This window comes from Citrus clementina, unplaced genomic scaffold (assembly GCF_000493195.1).
Source record: "Citrus clementina cultivar Clemenules unplaced genomic scaffold, Citrus_clementina_v1.0 scaffold_1, whole genome shotgun sequence".
Classification (NCBI taxonomy): domain Eukaryota; kingdom Viridiplantae; phylum Streptophyta; class Magnoliopsida; order Sapindales; family Rutaceae; genus Citrus; species Citrus x clementina.
The window spans coordinates 6,452,571-6,468,937 of NW_006263303.1; the positions used below are offsets into that span (position 1 = coordinate 6,452,571).

A 16,367-nucleotide genomic window follows, 5' to 3' on the forward strand; every position below is an offset into this window, starting at 1 on the left:
GGCTTCTTTGTTCTTTGTTAATGTTTCTCAATTCAGATCAAGTATCATGCTTTACGCACTTCGTAGTTTGTTCCTCAAATAATATTTTGATGGGTGAAGGCAGTTTTGGGTCTTGGTGGGACCCAGTAGAAGTAGACAATGGTGCAAGCAAGATGTCAACATACTCCCTGATTATAAGTAAACAGTAATTTCAATATCTCAAGAATTAAAATCTTGAGAGGAGGAGAAGCGTTGAGTGGAGATGATGATATCTCTAAATCTCCTACCTACGCTGCCTTCCCTTCAGAACCCTAATTTCACTTCTACCCAATCTTCCAACCCTCTCAAAAACCCTAATTTTGCTGCAAAACCTTTTTCCAAGTCCCTCAAAAACCCTTATTTCACAATCCTCAACCTGCACCCAAAATCAAACCCACCCCAGTTTTCACGCACCCGTTGGCCCTTTGTCTCTATAAATCCCAACTTTGTTAACTTTCAGCACCAAAATCCTAGGCCCTTGAACCCCAAAAATTTACTTTACAGACTGAACTGTAATAAATTGAAAAGCTCCGGGGAAGAGACCAAATCAGTTGTTAATACTGGTAGTGGTGGAGGCGGCGGCGGCGACGGCGGAGGTGGTGACGGTAGCGATGATGAAGAGGCGGAGGGGCAAAGTGGGGCATTGCCAGGATGGTTGAATATCACTTCTGATGATGCAAAAACAGTTTTGGCGGCGCTGGTTATTTCACTTGCTTTTCGGTCGTTTGTGGCCGAGCCAAGGTACATTCCTTCGTTGTCGATGTATCCTACGTTTGATGTTGGAGATCGAATTGTTGCAGAAAAGGTAGCGGTTTTTGTTGATCTAGTGTTAATTATCTTATTTTTCTTTTATAGTTTGCTATGAGACTGTCTTTGGATGCTTAATTGAACAAAGTTGATTGTTGACTTTGAATATGCTGATATTATAATCTTACCGTGAGAGGGTGAATACAATTTATGTGCCTTGTGTTTTTGGGGTCGGGAACTAGAGAAGGATGCAGCTCAGAATATACAAGTGATGTACTGATTTGTGGCTCATTTATTCTGCTCATTTGACAATTGAATTTGGAGCTTCATAGGTGCTGATGTAATTTGTTGATGTCTGAAACAATGGCATTATGGCAAGGCAGAATGACTAGTTGAGAAGGACGAAGCTACTGACCAGAAAGATACTACTTGATGATTTGTCTCAAGTAGAACTTTATCCTCTTAATTAGATATTCGTTACCGATTTCATCCTCTCTCTTTGTATCTTTTGAGTGTTCCTGTTTCAAACAATTCAGTTTCTCCACTTAGATTTTGATTTGTTTGGGCAACATCTGTGCTTAGGGTTTATGTGGTCACTGTAGCTATTTATTTTGCTTCAAATATAAAGAACTTGGTGAGGGCTTTAATTATTGTGCATCATAGGTTTTTACTTAAATTTGTCAGGTTACCTACTATTTCAGAAAGCCATGCTCAAATGATATAGTAATTTTCAAAAGTCCACCGGTTCTTCAGGAAGTAGGATACACTGATGATGATGTCTTTATTAAACGAGTTGTTGCCAAGGAAGGCGATGTTGTAGAGGTGAGTTTCTTGGTGAAGTTGTTTCTGTTGATTTCAGCAATTCAGTCTTTTCTAGGATATTATGAGCATTGGACTCTTGACTGTGGAATTTGTTTGCTCGCAGGTTCGTGAAGGGAAACTTATAGTTAATGGAGTTGTAAGAAATGAAGACTATATCTTGGAGGCCCCTTCTTATAACATGACACCAATTGTAAGCATCAACTTATAATCTTCAGAGATTTAATGTTATTTCCTTCCCACTTTTGTCTCATTTACTATGATCCTGTGCTCAAATGAAAATTGTGCCTGAACCACAATCAACAGAAAAACTTCAAACGTCTTATGTTTTCTACATATAGCCATATACAGAATTGTTAATTTTCAATCTTCTTCATTCATGTTGCAGACTGTACCGGAGAACTCGGTCTTTGTTATGGGTGATAATCGAAATAACAGTTATGATTCGCATGTATGGTAAGATCACATCTATGACTCACAGTTGACGGTCCATGCACCGTGAACTGAAATAATTATTTCTTCTCATTTTGGAGTTTTCTGATTTTTCTTGAAATTGTATTTTAGGGGGCCCCTCCCTGCCAAGAATATCATAGGAAGATCAGTATTTCGCTATTGGCCTCCGCAAAGGATTGGTAGTACAGTTCCTGAAGGTGGCTGTGCTGTTGACAGCCAGTTAAAGACCAATCCTGCACTTCCAGACTGAGTGTACTGGTAGCCTTAATTTTTTGCTCCTCCAGTAATTCTATTGCTCACTACAAATCCATTCTTCAAGGGATGCCCTTTTCTTTTTTGTCGGATCCCCACACTTGGATCTTAATTTAACTGTAAATTGACCCGGTACTTCGCAGAATTCAAAAGTAATTGTGAATGTTCGCTTCACTGCTCTCATGCTTATAAATGCCAAAACTTTTGACAAAATTGTAAATTCGGCCACCTGAATTCAGCTATTTTTTTTTCCCCAATCAGATAAGGCTTGTTCACAAAGATAATCTTCTTGTGAAACAAAATTTGTCCCAACAGGAAGGTGTGGCAAAACAGAGCAAATACAGTAAAAGCATATATTACTAAGGTTCAAAATGATTCTACAAATCTTCAGTGTAGTTTGGGGCAGCTGTGTTGTGCTCCATCTCTTATTTTCTTATTGAAATCAGGAAGAATATAGGGGGTTGAAGCACAGCGCAGCTGTCCCAAACACTCTCGGTATTTTCTTATTGAAATCAGTAAGGTATTTTCTTATTGAAATCAGTAAGAATATGGGGGTTGAAGCACAGTGCAGCTGTCCCAAACATAAGAATACGGGGGTTGAAGCACAGCGCAGCTGTCCCAATCACTCTCCGTAGAGTAAGGGATGTAAAGAGCTATCTGCAGCAGATGCGGAAAAAATCTGCAGTGAACAATCAGTCATATTTACACGATTTCTCCTTGAGTTTGACGGGTTTGTTGTTACGAGAGTCGACCAGCAATGAACACGAGATACGCCTCTGATGCCTAGTCTTAACCAACTTGCCGACCACATTCCCTCGTTGCCGGACTTCAAACACCAACAGCAGTGGAACCCGTCGATTGCCGTCTGAAACAGCCAACCCGGCCCCAGCCCCATACAGAGGAACTTTATTTCCTTGGAGGTTCACGGTCACCACCCGGTGGCTCTTTCTAGGTTGATAGTATTTCCTCAACTGCGCTCATTAACAGAGAAGGCCAAGTATTGGTTGGTGAAAAAGAATCTCACTCAAATTAAGCAAGTTTCTAAATTTTCATTACCTGGCCGGTGGCAACGGCAATCTCGGAGAACATAAGATTGACGGGACTAGAGCTGACATGAATTCCAAAAAAGGTAGCCGGGTTATACACGTTCATCTTCACCGAACAATTCATTGTCAGCATCTTGGTTGGCACCCCAGTCAAATCCGCTCCTTCTCCGAAATAAAAATTATGAACTGTCAGACTCTGCAACAGCAGCATCACGATTAATTCATAAAACAGAACAGTTCGGAAAAAAAAAGAGCACATTCCCAGTAATAATAATAATACCAAATTAAATGGTTACTTTACCCTGACAGCGATCTTAGCTTTATAAGGGCGACTAGCCCCCCAAATAATGAGACAAAAAATCGAAAACACGAGAACAAAGCCGAGGAGAGCAATCAGAATCTGACACCTCCTGGTGTACCCTTTGTCTGCATAGAACTCATCGTAGTCACCTTCCTCTTCGATGACGTTACACTCGGGCCACCCTTTGTCGTTCCTCTTCCTGCCTCGGAAGGTGCCGGAAAAGCGGCTGGAAGAGGAGGCCCTCGAGTGCCGGCCGTACGACGGGTGCGATGGGGAGTCGGTTGGGGTGTTGTAGGCCGGGGTGTGTTGCATGGAGGACGACTTGTCCTCATCGTTGGAGTCGCGCGACGGGCTCTGCACGTAGTACACGTGGCGTCTCGGAGATCGCGGTGAGGACGGGTCCAGGCTCGTCACGTCGGAGTCTGATTTCGCGTGCAACATCTTTTTTTTCAAATTTTTATCTGAAAACGACGGCGTTTGCAACTGTTTTGAAATTCAGTTGGATCCAGGAGAATGTTGCGAATGAAACGGTTGAAAATAGAAGCAAAGAGAAGAAGAGAGTAGGAGAGTTTGTTTGTGGGTGGCAACTGACACTCAAAAGTCAGAAAAAGTGGAAACAGAGCTACGGATGGTGGCTTTGGTTTGGAGTCTGGGTTTGGAAACGAAGCAAAACAGGTGTCGGCAGCTTATTGCCATCCCTCTATTTTCGCTCCAATTATCGTTTTACAGGACGACGACTACTGCGAACAAGCGGGAGTGATGGCCGTTAGGCGACTGCCTGCTTTGCTACGCTGTCGTTTTAGCACGCCCCCCTTGTGCCAAAAAGATTCCACGCTACCAAACGTTTTTGCACCCTTTTTACCCAAGTGGGAATGGCGTCACAATCTTTCATTTATCTGATAAATGAGTTGCTTGCTCCATTTTTTCTCTCATGCTTTCATATTAACTATGCAATCACGCCCCCACACGTGCATAGGGGCTTGTTACCTAAGCTTGGGAACTTGTTACCTTTCACAACCAAAAAAATTTTAAAAATGAAAAGGGTTATTATCATTTTATTATCAAAGTTTTCCTGACATATCATATCAGTACTAAAGTTTGTCGAAAAGTATATTTTATTAACAAAATTTTAAGCGGTTATCATTTTACTATCATTCCGTTAACAACTTAAAAAAAATTACTGAAGTAATAAGGGCATAAAAGATATTTCTAGGTATAAGGGCATTAAAGACATTTTGAGTTGAAGCAAAACACAGCGTTTTGACATAATATTTAAGAACAAAATCGATCGGCCCTCTCTCTCATTGTGAAACCTCCGTCTCCGATCTCTCTTCGTCGTTGCTGAGTGATGGTCGACTCCACTACCGTTTGCACTCTCCATTGTGAAACCTTTGTGTCCAATCTCTCTCGCCCTCGCAGCTGAGTGACGGCTGACTCCACTAGTGTTTGCGCTCTCCACTGTGAGTTGTTGACTGCCTTTTTATTCGCTTATTGTTTATTAATTTTTTCGTTAATTAAATTGTTATTTTTTTATTGTGAATAATACTTGAATTTCATAAATTATAATATTAATTTTGTAGCATAATTTTTTGTTAATGTGTTCTTTGTCGTTGTCCATGGTACTGACATTAGAATTTTGTTAATTTTTTATTAATTATGTTATTGTTGGAGATCTAGCTTTGAGAATTTTTCCTTATTTTTTGTAGATCTTGTTACCAATATAAGATTTTATGTTATTATTTGCTTTTTATAGTTAAGTTGTGAATTGTGTTATGTTCCTATCACTAGAATTAACGATACCAATTTTTGTTCATTGGTTGCTTTTTGCAGATCATGTTACCAATACAACTACATATAATCTACAAAGGTAAGAAACATTGTAAAGGGTTGATTGAACCAAATGAATACAGTCTGCTGCAGCTGAATTAACGATACCAAGTTTATGTTATTGTTTGCTTTTTATAGTTAAGTTGTGAATTGTGTTATGTTCATATTACTAGAATTAATGATACCAATTTTTGTTCACTGGTTGCTTTTTACAGATCATGTTAACAATACAACTACATATAATCTACAAAGGTAAGAAACATTGTAAAGGGTTGATTGAACCAGATGAATACAATATGCTGCAGCTGAAGAATGAGGTGGTGAATATTACAAGTCAAGATGGGTTAACCACTCCTGAAAGTGTGCAATTACTTGTCACTAGCCCAAGGAATAATGTGCAAGTTATTGTAGATACTAATGCAATGTTGCAAATTATGTTCATGACACATGACTCATTACAAGTGCCAGTATTTAAAGTCACTGTGTTGCCAACCCTACGTCCTGATTTAGAACTTGGTGGGGTGATATAATCCCTGCTACGTGCCTTAGGAGTTCAGCTATCTGCAAAGCAAGTTGCATGGGTAAATGAAAGTGGAAATGAACCACCATCTAGGCCTGGAGGTATACATGGGCCACAAACAAACCTTGCTGAGAATGTTGGGTGTGAAACTGATGCTGATGAAGATGAATCACCTTCCAAGACTGAAGGCAGAGATAAACCACAAATTGTTAGGAATGAAAATGTTTACCAGAATGTTGATGATAACGACGATGATGATTGGTTGTCAGATTTTGACAAGGAATTTGCTGCTGATGGTAGTCATATAAATCACCAAAACATAACTGAGGATGCAGAAGTTACGGATGATGGGGGATCTAGCTCTGACGATGAATCAATTGATGCAGATCCTCAATTTTTAGCAAATACATCTAACTCAGATTTTGATTTGGGCTCTACTCAAGGCTCATAAGCTTCACAGATTATAGATGGTTAGCAGAGTGTTATCGTTAGGATATTATATATCTGAAATGCACAAACTATCACTAGTGCATTAGGCTACTGTGGTGTTTTTTGAAATGCACAAACTATTATTAGTGCATTAGGCTGTTGTGGTGTTTGTTGAATGCATAAATTATTATTAGTGCAGTAGACTGCTGTGGTGTTTTTTGAATGCACAAACTATTATTAGTACATTAGGCTGCTGTGGTGTTTTTTGAATTCACAAACTGACAATACTGCGAGTAGGCATTTCAAATACAAACTCTTATTTTTCACCAATAATAATGGAAGTACTTTGGATTACTTTTGCTTTTGCTTACATATTAAATTACTTCTATTATATTACTTTCTCATAAATAAGCATATCAAGAGGCCACAAATAAAAACTACGACCAATTTTAGCATCGCTTCAATGCATTGTAGCCTTTCATTCATCTTCAGTACATCTTCATTTAGGTTCAAGCCATAACTAGATGTGTTGTTACGCTTTTCTAAATCTTCTTTGCTGCCCATTGCCAAAAATTACACTTTGTATACCTGCATATCCAAAATAGTTTGTTAGGATTTTCCGACGTAGTAGATACCATAGCACATGCCTGCACTCTACAGTTGCAGTATTTAGGGTAGCAGGTTACTTCTTCAGGTTTCTTAGCTCGACCCCTAGAACTAATGCTTGTGTGGCTGCTAGAGGCCATTGTTCTGTGTTGAATTTATATGTGTGAAGGGTGAAAAATTGTTTGGTTTTGACTGAAGATAGGAAAGAAGTGGATATTGTGTTTTCAATGAATTCAAGTATTTGTTGTGCCTTATTCTTGTTGTTTTTGTATGATAAAAATGTTTAAATTTCAGTACTTTTGGTGTGAGGTTGCTAGTGTTTAGTCTAAGGTTGCAGGTGTTTACTATGGGGTTGCTGGTGTGTTTCAGAATTGCAGGTATTTAGTATCAGGCTGCTGTTGATATAGGGTTGAAATGAGGCCACTGGTGTGTTTGAAATAGAGTTGTTAGTGTTTAAGTGAGGTTACTGGTGTGTTTGAAAAAAGGTTGTTAGTGTTCAAGTGACGCAGGTGGTGTGTTTAAAATAAGGTTGTTGCTGTTGAGATGGGGTTGTTAGTATTCAAGTGAGGTTGCTGGGGTGTTTCAAATGGGTTTGCTAGTGTGTTTATAAGACTACTGTGTTGATTATGACTGTGAGGCTGCTGGTATTGATGAAATGGTTTGCTAATATGTTTGTAAGCCTGTAAATTCTAGCTTTTATAAGCCAAGAAAATAGCCGTTTTTGGTTCTAACGGCTATTTTCTTGGGCATTTCTTGTAATTTTAGCTTTTGTTTTTCTTTCTTTTCAAAGGGTAATATTGTCTTTTATGTCCTTGGGGGTAGAATCGACCTTTAATATAATTTCTGTTGAGAACTAACGTTTTGTTAACGAAATGATAGTAAAATGATAACCTTAGTACAAACATTATATGCCAATAAAACTTTGATAGTAAAATGATAATATCTCTAATGAAAATAACATGATTTTATTGGTTTATATTTTTATTAAAAGGTTATTTTTACATACCTCCCTTGAGGTTTCACTTAATATCAGTTTAATAGAAAGTATCTCCGTATTTTTACTCCCCTCCCCTGCAGTTAGTATTTCCGTCACATTGGCCTCTGGGCTTTATTCATCTCTTTCATCCACCAAAACCAGAAATACAACTCATCTCTCTCCTCCACCTAAATCGAAGCAAGGTAGCTCAAAACCCATTTCAAAAAATTGATCAATTACTTTGGTCACAAACTAGAGACCATGACGACGAAGTTAATGATGCCAATATCGACGACGAAGCTGATGACGCCAATATCGACGACGAATGATTCAGAACTGCCAGGTAAGAGAGTATAGTGAGTTTCGCCATCGAACACCCAATCATCTAGCTGTTTTGGAGCCGCGAACGAGGTATGTATCAATTTCTTTTAGTACATGTTATTTTTATTAGCTAAAATTAGAATTTTTAGTGAAAATTTGAAAGTGGGTCTCAAAAATTTTTGAGAGCGTATCTGTTTCTCCTGATTTTTCGATCGATTCGTGTTAGTTGCAGTTAAATGATTAATCCAATTCGTGTTGAAGATAGAGCTAAGTCGAATATCTCTGTGGTCCTGTAATTGATTGAAAATGAGTCTTGAAAATTGTTTTAGATTTTAGCTGTGTGCTTCTGATTTTTTCCATGGATTCATGATAGATGAAAATGGTTGATGAAGATTTGCTTGACATGTATATAGACGGTATTTTGTTAAAGGGGTTTTTAATTTTTTTTTCGCTTTTTTGGTGGTTTCGATTGTGGTATTTACATGCCTTGGGTTGAGAATAACGAAAATGGTTTGTTGCACTCTTTTGTGTTGGATCAGTGAGTTTAGGCAATTTGAAATGATTTGCGGCATTCAAAGGGTATTTTCGTCCTCTTGTTAGTCCACTAACGGTCAACTGACGAAAATACTAACTGCAGGGGAAGGGAGTAAAAATACGAAAATATTTTCTATTAAACTGATATTAGGTGAAACCTCAGGGAGGGATGTAAAAATAACCCTTTTATTAAAGGGTTATGAAAAGATTATGTACTTCCAATTATTATGTAAAAATTATGTACTTCCATTATTATATAAGATAACTAAAACCTTAAACTTGGGGTTTGTTCGTAAAGATATCATTTTCTCATAAGCCACTGCAATTTACAAGTATCATTTTACTATTCAAGAACAAGTTTAAAACTCATACAAAACGAAATGAGAAAATGAATTACATTTGAAACCCGCTAACAACAGCCGGTTTTATAATACATATATAAAAGAAAAAGTAGCTCATTTCTACTGGATTCTTCAGAGTAAGCCCTCCCTGTGTATCCATGGTTGCAGCCGTTGAGCCGACCTTCACATCTCGGCTCCCTTTTAGAGAAAGCAGGCTAGACACCAATTACTGAAAAACGAAAAACTCAAACAGTAACCTTCTCATTGAGTTTAGATGAACAAAAGAGCATTCAATTGACAATAAATAAAGGACTCTAAATATGAGTGGTGATATGTCAAGATGGCCGGTTAGTACGCCATTACGACGAAATTGAATTCCGAAATTCATTTCAAGAGTATCTTTTTATTAGAAGCCTGTTAATTTAGTTCTTGTTAAGGCCTTCATAGAGACATCCGATTTCATATGTCAACACGAAAATTTCAGACATATGCTTGTCTATATATCAATTATTAATCATCGGCCACAGAATTTAGAAAATAAAATTGTTTTAACCAATAAATAGAAGATTTTCGGTTTCAAAAGAAAAAAAAATTAATAAAGATCACAAGAAATCAACGGTAGATGTTAAGGGTCATCAGATAGGAGCGAAAGACTAGAAGTTTAAATAATCACAGATTAATCATATGAACTATGCTGAAAAAATCATCACTGACCCTTCATCAAAAAAGAGATTTTAGATTGCAAAATTTAATACCTCAGAAGGAAGGCAGTAGTGGTATTGTAATCACGAATTTTCATATGTTACAAAAATCACTATATCATTCGTCATTGGCATTTGAAAATTAATTAGAAATCTGTTTTCCATTTTCTCAGCAACCAAACAAGGAGAACGATACAAGAAAGAAAATTGAGAGATCAGCCTCATAGAGAAGATTAGTCGGATCCACACGGATTGATTCAGACATATGCTTGTCTATATTTAGTTTATAATCATCGGCAGATCCGGAAAGTAAATTCAACTTCAAAACAAAATAAGAACCCTAATTTTGAAATTTGAAAAAGATAAAAAAAAGTAAAAACTTTGGTGAGTGAAAGAAAAGAAATTAGGGACTCAGAATATGGGTGGTGATATAACAGGATGGTCGGCAAGGCTAATTCCTTAGCCAGTTACGACGAACGAGACCTTTCACTGCGGAATCTTCACCGTCCCATACATCAATCAATCATAAAATTTCAAAGAACACAAAATAAAAAATAAAAAAAATTAAAGAATCGCCAGTGGATTAGAAATCCCAACCAGCTTAACTGCAAGCGAATTTGACAGACACTACCTCATCTTCTGATTCTTGTTTCGTTACCTGATACTTATATAGAGACGCGAAGGAGGGGAGGCGGGGAGCTAGGGTTTCTTTGGCGTTAAAAATTTTGTAGGGTTTATCTAGGTATTTAAAGAGTATTAGCAGGTGTATGGTTATTGGGTTGTGTCGCTCGTGATGGACTTGCGTGGATGGTCTTTGCCTAATTAGCCTTAAGCTTCGAACCCAAGACACATGTGAGCCCACGCACCAACAAATGGGCACAAGTTTTGATGTGGGCTTATCCTCATACAGCGTCACATACACAAGATAATTCAGAAATGCGTTGTCAGTGAAAGATGTGATCAAGTTTCAAATCCTGTTTTACAGCTTGTTTCTATTATTTTAGGGAATCTATCATCATTACTCCTCGGTACGGGACGTGTATATATCATCACCATGTGAAATTAGAACAAATTCAGTACATATCTGGAAAGTGAAACCCATTACAACTCAAAGCAGGACTATCAACCAAGCTATATTTTCATGCAAACGCTCTAGATTCATTCTATATTCTACAGAGACCTCAATGTTACAAAAGCTATCATTAGATTGATCAAAAAGAAGTCTCTACTACAACAACAAATCCTTTTTTTTTCTTTACCAACAGATTGACTTGCATCGCCATTCTGATAACACAATGATATCAAACTCAAAAAGGGAAAAAAAATTAAACGACCTCCTCTATTACTATTCTCTTCAATCTCATCTTCTGTCGGGTCTACTTCCATCCAGTGGCATGCGGGTTTCCAGAGTTGACAGGATCTGGGGCATCGACATGCCGCCAGAAACAACAATTTCTGCAATTAGGGAACACATGAATCTTAGAAACCAATATATGATGGTAAGATATAACATAAATGGACATCCTGCTATTTCCTTCTCTTGTTTTGACAGGATCACATGCTGTTTCTTTATCAACTAGCAGAAATAAAAGCTCAGTCCTTACCAATTCCTTCTCGGACAGATAGATTTGGTCTGATCACATCCTTGGTATTAATGAGGAAGATATCGCCAATATACAGATGGTTCGTGGGAACATAGACACAACATAATTCCTCCTCTCCAGAATAGTTCTGCATTTAAACAGGGAAAACACAGGAATGTTGATATAAAATCATTTTCACCATAAATCTCAATGAAACAGAAGAAAGGCTCAACTTCAAACTATAGCCACACAACAGCCAACACAGAAAGAATATCCATAGGAGACAAGTACAAAATTTTAGAGAGAAAAAAGAATGAGAAATGAAGTTTCCGAGGCTGCAAAAGCATTATGTAATTATGCTAACAAAAATTTCAACAGCAGCAGCAGCAACAAAAATTAATGTCCCATTTTGGTCTCACATGCCAAGGGTCATCATACAACAAGCATGTCAAAACTATCTCGCAAATCATGAATTGGAAGAAAAATGAATAATTAAAATGCAGGTAACAAATATAACCAAGTGAGGCAAAAGGTCATTTTGCAGACCTGGAGAACAACGGATGATGTGATGAACCCAAACGCATATTCACCAATACGTGGATGCCTTATAATTGCTACTTCCTTAAAGGCCTGTGTGTTTTGATCTGTGATAACAAAAGTGATGCAGAATATGAATTGTCTGCCCACTGAAATATAATAGGGAAGATTAAAAACTGAATACATACCTGGTGATATGGCAGCACTAATTTGCTTAGAGGCATTGTAGATATGACGGACAAATGGCATCCGTTTGATAAACCACTCACCAAGACTGAGGACAGATGCTCCCAACCATGATGACATGAACACCCCAATCAAGAAGATGAATGTCACTGAAGTTATAAACCCAAGACCTAACAAGAAGTAAAAGCAAGCCAAAACATCAATAAGATAAGTAGAGAACCAAGTCATTCAGCAGCTCAAACCAGAATAAAATGTGAACAGTAAACCAAATCAAGAACATTGTCCAATGGAGGAGTACTAAAATAAAAGCCATGCTTAAGGAATATCTCTAATCTGCATTAGGTAATTTAAATGCTAGATAGAACATTTTCACTTTCTTCTTTTCATAGTGATTATAACAAAGGTTGATGTGCCATGCATGTCAAACTTCTTGAAAATAATAATAATAATAATAGTAACAGAATCGTTACACCTAACCCCTACAACATCATCTGCTAACTAATAAATTATTAAAATATATTTTTCACAAAGATAATCAAAGAATGATTGGTAATTCATAAATTATGATATTCTATGGTAACAGAAAGATAATCGAGTCTTCTTAGGCAATCTGTACCAGCCAAGTGAAGTATCTAAATACTACCTCGAAGATGATCAATCTATACATGTCAAACATTAACAACATACGGAATGGCGATAAGAGATTAATGCTTACCGAATATATCAATTCCAAGTTGAGCATAAATTGGAGAGAAGAATCCATCCACAAAGTGAATAAACCACCAAGTTATATAAAAAGTAACTGCTATTGGAAACAGGATGACACTGCAAATAAACCGAGAGTGAGAAACTGCTGCATTGAGCAGAATAAGCACGTAAGTACTAAGACAGCCTACAGTTACAAATTGCAAATCCAAGCTCATTTGGCCACATACTTAGAACAGCTACAAAGGAACAACACCAGTTTTCCAAGTAAAACTTTATGCATTCTTATATATTATTGAAACAATTTCTTATGGATACAGTATCTATGTATTTTGCTCTCATGATTCTTCATTATATGTCTGGAATTTTTCCCTAATTGCTCACTTTACATAGGCTTTTAGTCCAGCGTTTGTATCCATTGGGTATGGTTAATTGAGAATGCTATCAAATCAATTATCTAGCCTTGTAAAAAGAAAAAAGGTAGCTCCTGCTACTCCACCTACGGCTCTATGCAATATAAAAATGAAGCTGAGGGGAGCAACACCTGCATTCTGCATGAATTGCCACAAGACAGGCATACTACTTTGAAATGACCAGTACAATAGGGTAGCCTTAGCTACGAAGGTTTAGCCAAAATTGAGAACAGGATCACCTACTTCCCATCACAACTGCTGTGAAGTTCCTAAATCCATCATAGAAAATGAAGCAATGCATCTTGATGGAAACAGCTGCTACTATTTCTTCTCAGGGTAGCAATTCAGAGATGAGAAACCTATGCATCTCAGCGGTTCAGCGGAAACATTTAGATTTGGGAAAATTTTGGATGAGCGATCATCTTGTGAAGGCAATCAATTGTCCATAGGTGGAATAAGTAAAGAATACGCAAATGGTATATTTCCAGTCACCATGCCTTAAGAAAAGAAATACAGGATAAAAACGTGCCAATAGCCTGGATAAGCGACTAAGTACACATTCAATTTCATATGGATTTGTTCAAAGATCAGGATTCTAAGATAATTCTTTTCAAGCTTTATGATCTCCCTACTAGAAGAAAGAGACTCTTAGACATCCCAGCAGCTCTAGTTTCCAATTCCCAACAATCCTTTTGTGTGCCAAAGATTGTTGAATACATTCAGAAACCTCTTAAAGCACTATGATCAATATGAAAACATGTAACAATTAAAATCCCAAAGCATAAAACTTCTATAGTACATTGAGCAGCAGGTGGAGAAAATTTCCATGATCAGAATCTGAGGATTAAACAATAGGAAAAACAATCATGCAAAGACCAAATTCTTTTAAAGAACTGATATCTTAACCATTAAAAAAAATGTGCAAAGAGGTAGATTATGCATATATCTTAATTGAAATACAGGAGACAGAAGAAAGTACTGCTCACCATCCTGTCATGAACTTTTTCGAAGCCCAACTCCTAACAACTTTGGAAAATGTCTACATAGTGAAAACACAACATTCAACAATTTGTCAGGCATAAGTGGAAAAGAAGCCTAAAAAATGAGACCACTGTGATCATATTTTTCATAACAAACTCAGCAACTAGAAAACAAGGAATTTCCATCAAAACAACAGTTAGTGACAGTTTGAATGGTCTTCCTTCTTTCTTCATTCATTTTCTTATTTTTATAAGTTCTTAGCTTATAGAATTTAGTTAGACAAAACATACACAGACACATCTGTTATTATCTAATCAAAATTTATACTGCATGCAGAGTACAGGGCTGTTAATCAAAACATACACAAAGCAGCTTATGCTCTACAGCATTTCAAGAAATTATACCAAAATTAGTAACAAAAGTAATTAAAAAGAACAAACAATTTTTTATTGAAAAAGAAAAAGGCAAGAAACAAGAGCGCTGACCTCGCGTCCAGCATGATGCGAAGAGGACGAAGAGGATGACGGTTTGGAAGATTCGTCCCCAGAGTCAGCTACCGGAATTAGCAATTCTCGATCTCTATCTCTCTCCCTACTAGCCATCACGATCGTCGATTTGTCATCGCCCATCAGCAACAATGAAACGACACCGTTGCTTCGAAAAATACAGATTCAAAACCCTACCTATGACCTTTCCTCCGTTTTTATCTCCCACAACACACACAGCGTCTAGGAGCGCCACGAGCCTAAGACTTTGAAATCTCCTTCCTTGGCTTAGCTAATCTGGTCGCTTTCTATTCTCTGTTTTTGTTTTTTTTTTTTTCCAAAAAAAATGAAATGAAAAATTTAATACTTTGCTTTGTTATGTGACGAACGATTTGGTTTTGGAGTCTTTTGATTATTATTATTATTATTATTTTGATGGGGAGTCTTTTGATTATTAAGAAGGAAAATAATTAAAAAAAAAGGGGAACGGGTGATGAGAGATAAAACGAACGTGGGAGTAGTTCGAGATAATATATATGTCTTGCTATGTGCTATGCCGTTGAATTTAATTGCGGATTATGCGAGGTTTTAATTTTTTTTTATATATAATCTCTTTCATTTCGGCCTTCGGGATTGGCTTTCGATGGGCTGTTTTCAGCTGTTGTTGGTGATCTGTATCCAATCATTGCGTGACAGCTGCTTGTTACTAGTGGCATACACTGTCCACTGCCCTGGCTGGCCCTTAGTGAGTTTGTTCATTGTTATTTTTTTTTCTCAATTATTTAGCGAAATAAGAAAAATAGTACTTATAAAAAAAAAATTTTAATGAAAAGGAAATGAAGCTAAGCTCGTCAAAATTACCATTTATTCATTTTTTTTAAGGCGTCACATGTCATAATCTTCCTCTGTCAAGACACTATTTCAATTTCTTTCAGATTAGCAAATATAATTGAATAGGCTAAATTTGCCAAATACATCAAGTCCCGTTAGGTTTAAGTACAATTCTTAAGATAATGCCTAAGATCAAGCATCGGTTAGGATAATGCCTAACAATAAAATCACTAACTTTATGCACCACAAAATTCATAAAATCGTAAAGATAAAAAATGGCTCAATCCACTAAGTTCTAATGAGATACATGAGGGATTTTATGGGACTGGCATAAGGTGTATTTGAAATTGAGATTGGCAGTTGTGATTTAAAAGTTACAGTACTAAAGTATTTGGTACTTGAAAGCTATGTTGATATAATTTTTCTTATATTATAGAAAATATATTATATCTTTAATAATTTTGTCAAAATTATTATTTAAAATTTATATTTACTTCATATTATTAACTTTTGTTTCATAGTTATAGTTTTTTTTTCACAGCAATTGTAACTAAAAAGTTACAGTACCTCAATTCCAAACAGAACCCTAGTCTACCAGAGATGAGGTCAGCAGCAACAATGATGTATCCTTTTGTGCGAAGGGTTGATCATTAAGGATGAAGGAGACACAGCGAGTGAAGCAAGTATAATGATATACGAAAATATGCAAACTTCTACAGCAATGGTGATAAGCAACAGAGTTCAACCTTAACTCA

The 16,367-nt window shown here is 36.9% G+C and overlaps 3 protein-coding genes, 1 long non-coding RNA gene and 3 other non-coding genes across 7 annotated transcripts; 1 reads left to right on the forward strand and 6 right to left on the reverse strand.

Annotated features, from left to right (window-relative positions):
* The first annotated feature begins 50 nt into the window (after positions 1-50).
* On the forward strand, positions 51-2,536 carry LOC18055730 (chloroplast processing peptidase). Its single transcript, XM_006451114.2, has 5 exons — positions 51-823; positions 1,450-1,587; positions 1,691-1,777; positions 1,973-2,040; positions 2,149-2,536. The coding sequence occupies exons 1-5, from the start codon at positions 242-244 to the stop codon at positions 2,285-2,287; spliced, it is 1,014 nt and encodes a 337-aa protein (XP_006451177.1). The 5' UTR covers positions 51-241; the 3' UTR covers positions 2,288-2,536.
* On the reverse strand, positions 2,435-4,541 carry LOC18055731. The gene is made up of 3 exons (XM_006451115.2): positions 3,637-4,541; positions 3,346-3,531; positions 2,435-3,260 (listed from the first exon to the last, which is right to left on the reverse strand). Exons 1-3 carry the CDS (start codon positions 4,075-4,077, stop codon positions 2,982-2,984), a joined length of 906 nt encoding a protein of 301 aa, XP_006451178.1. The 5' UTR covers positions 4,078-4,541; the 3' UTR covers positions 2,435-2,981.
* Positions 4,542-9,134: 4,593 nt separating this feature from the next.
* Positions 9,135-10,661, reverse strand: LOC112095792. The gene is made up of 2 exons (XR_002903954.1): positions 10,550-10,661; positions 9,135-9,419 (listed from the first exon to the last, which is right to left on the reverse strand). It is a non-coding gene; the product is annotated as an uncharacterized LOC112095792 (long non-coding RNA).
* LOC112095993 lies at positions 9,818-9,908 on the reverse strand. Its single transcript, XR_002904153.1, has one exon. It is a non-coding gene; the product is annotated as a small nucleolar RNA snR60/Z15/Z230/Z193/J17 (small nucleolar RNA).
* LOC112096002 lies at positions 9,943-10,025 on the reverse strand. The gene has a single exon (XR_002904162.1). It is a non-coding gene; the product is annotated as a small nucleolar RNA U83 (small nucleolar RNA).
* LOC112095999 lies at positions 10,299-10,400 on the reverse strand. The gene has a single exon (XR_002904159.1). It is a non-coding gene; the product is annotated as a small nucleolar RNA Z43 (small nucleolar RNA).
* A 346-nt stretch (positions 10,662-11,007) lies between the features above and the next one.
* LOC18055732 (protein CONTINUOUS VASCULAR RING 1) lies at positions 11,008-15,327 on the reverse strand. Its single transcript, XM_006451117.2, has 7 exons — positions 14,782-15,327; positions 14,302-14,354; positions 12,913-13,022; positions 12,200-12,367; positions 12,021-12,118; positions 11,496-11,622; positions 11,008-11,346 (listed from the first exon to the last, which is right to left on the reverse strand). The coding sequence occupies exons 1-7, from the start codon at positions 14,923-14,925 to the stop codon at positions 11,252-11,254; spliced, it is 795 nt and encodes a 264-aa protein (XP_006451180.1). The 5' UTR covers positions 14,926-15,327; the 3' UTR covers positions 11,008-11,251.
* Positions 15,328-16,367: the final 1,040 nt, after the last annotated feature.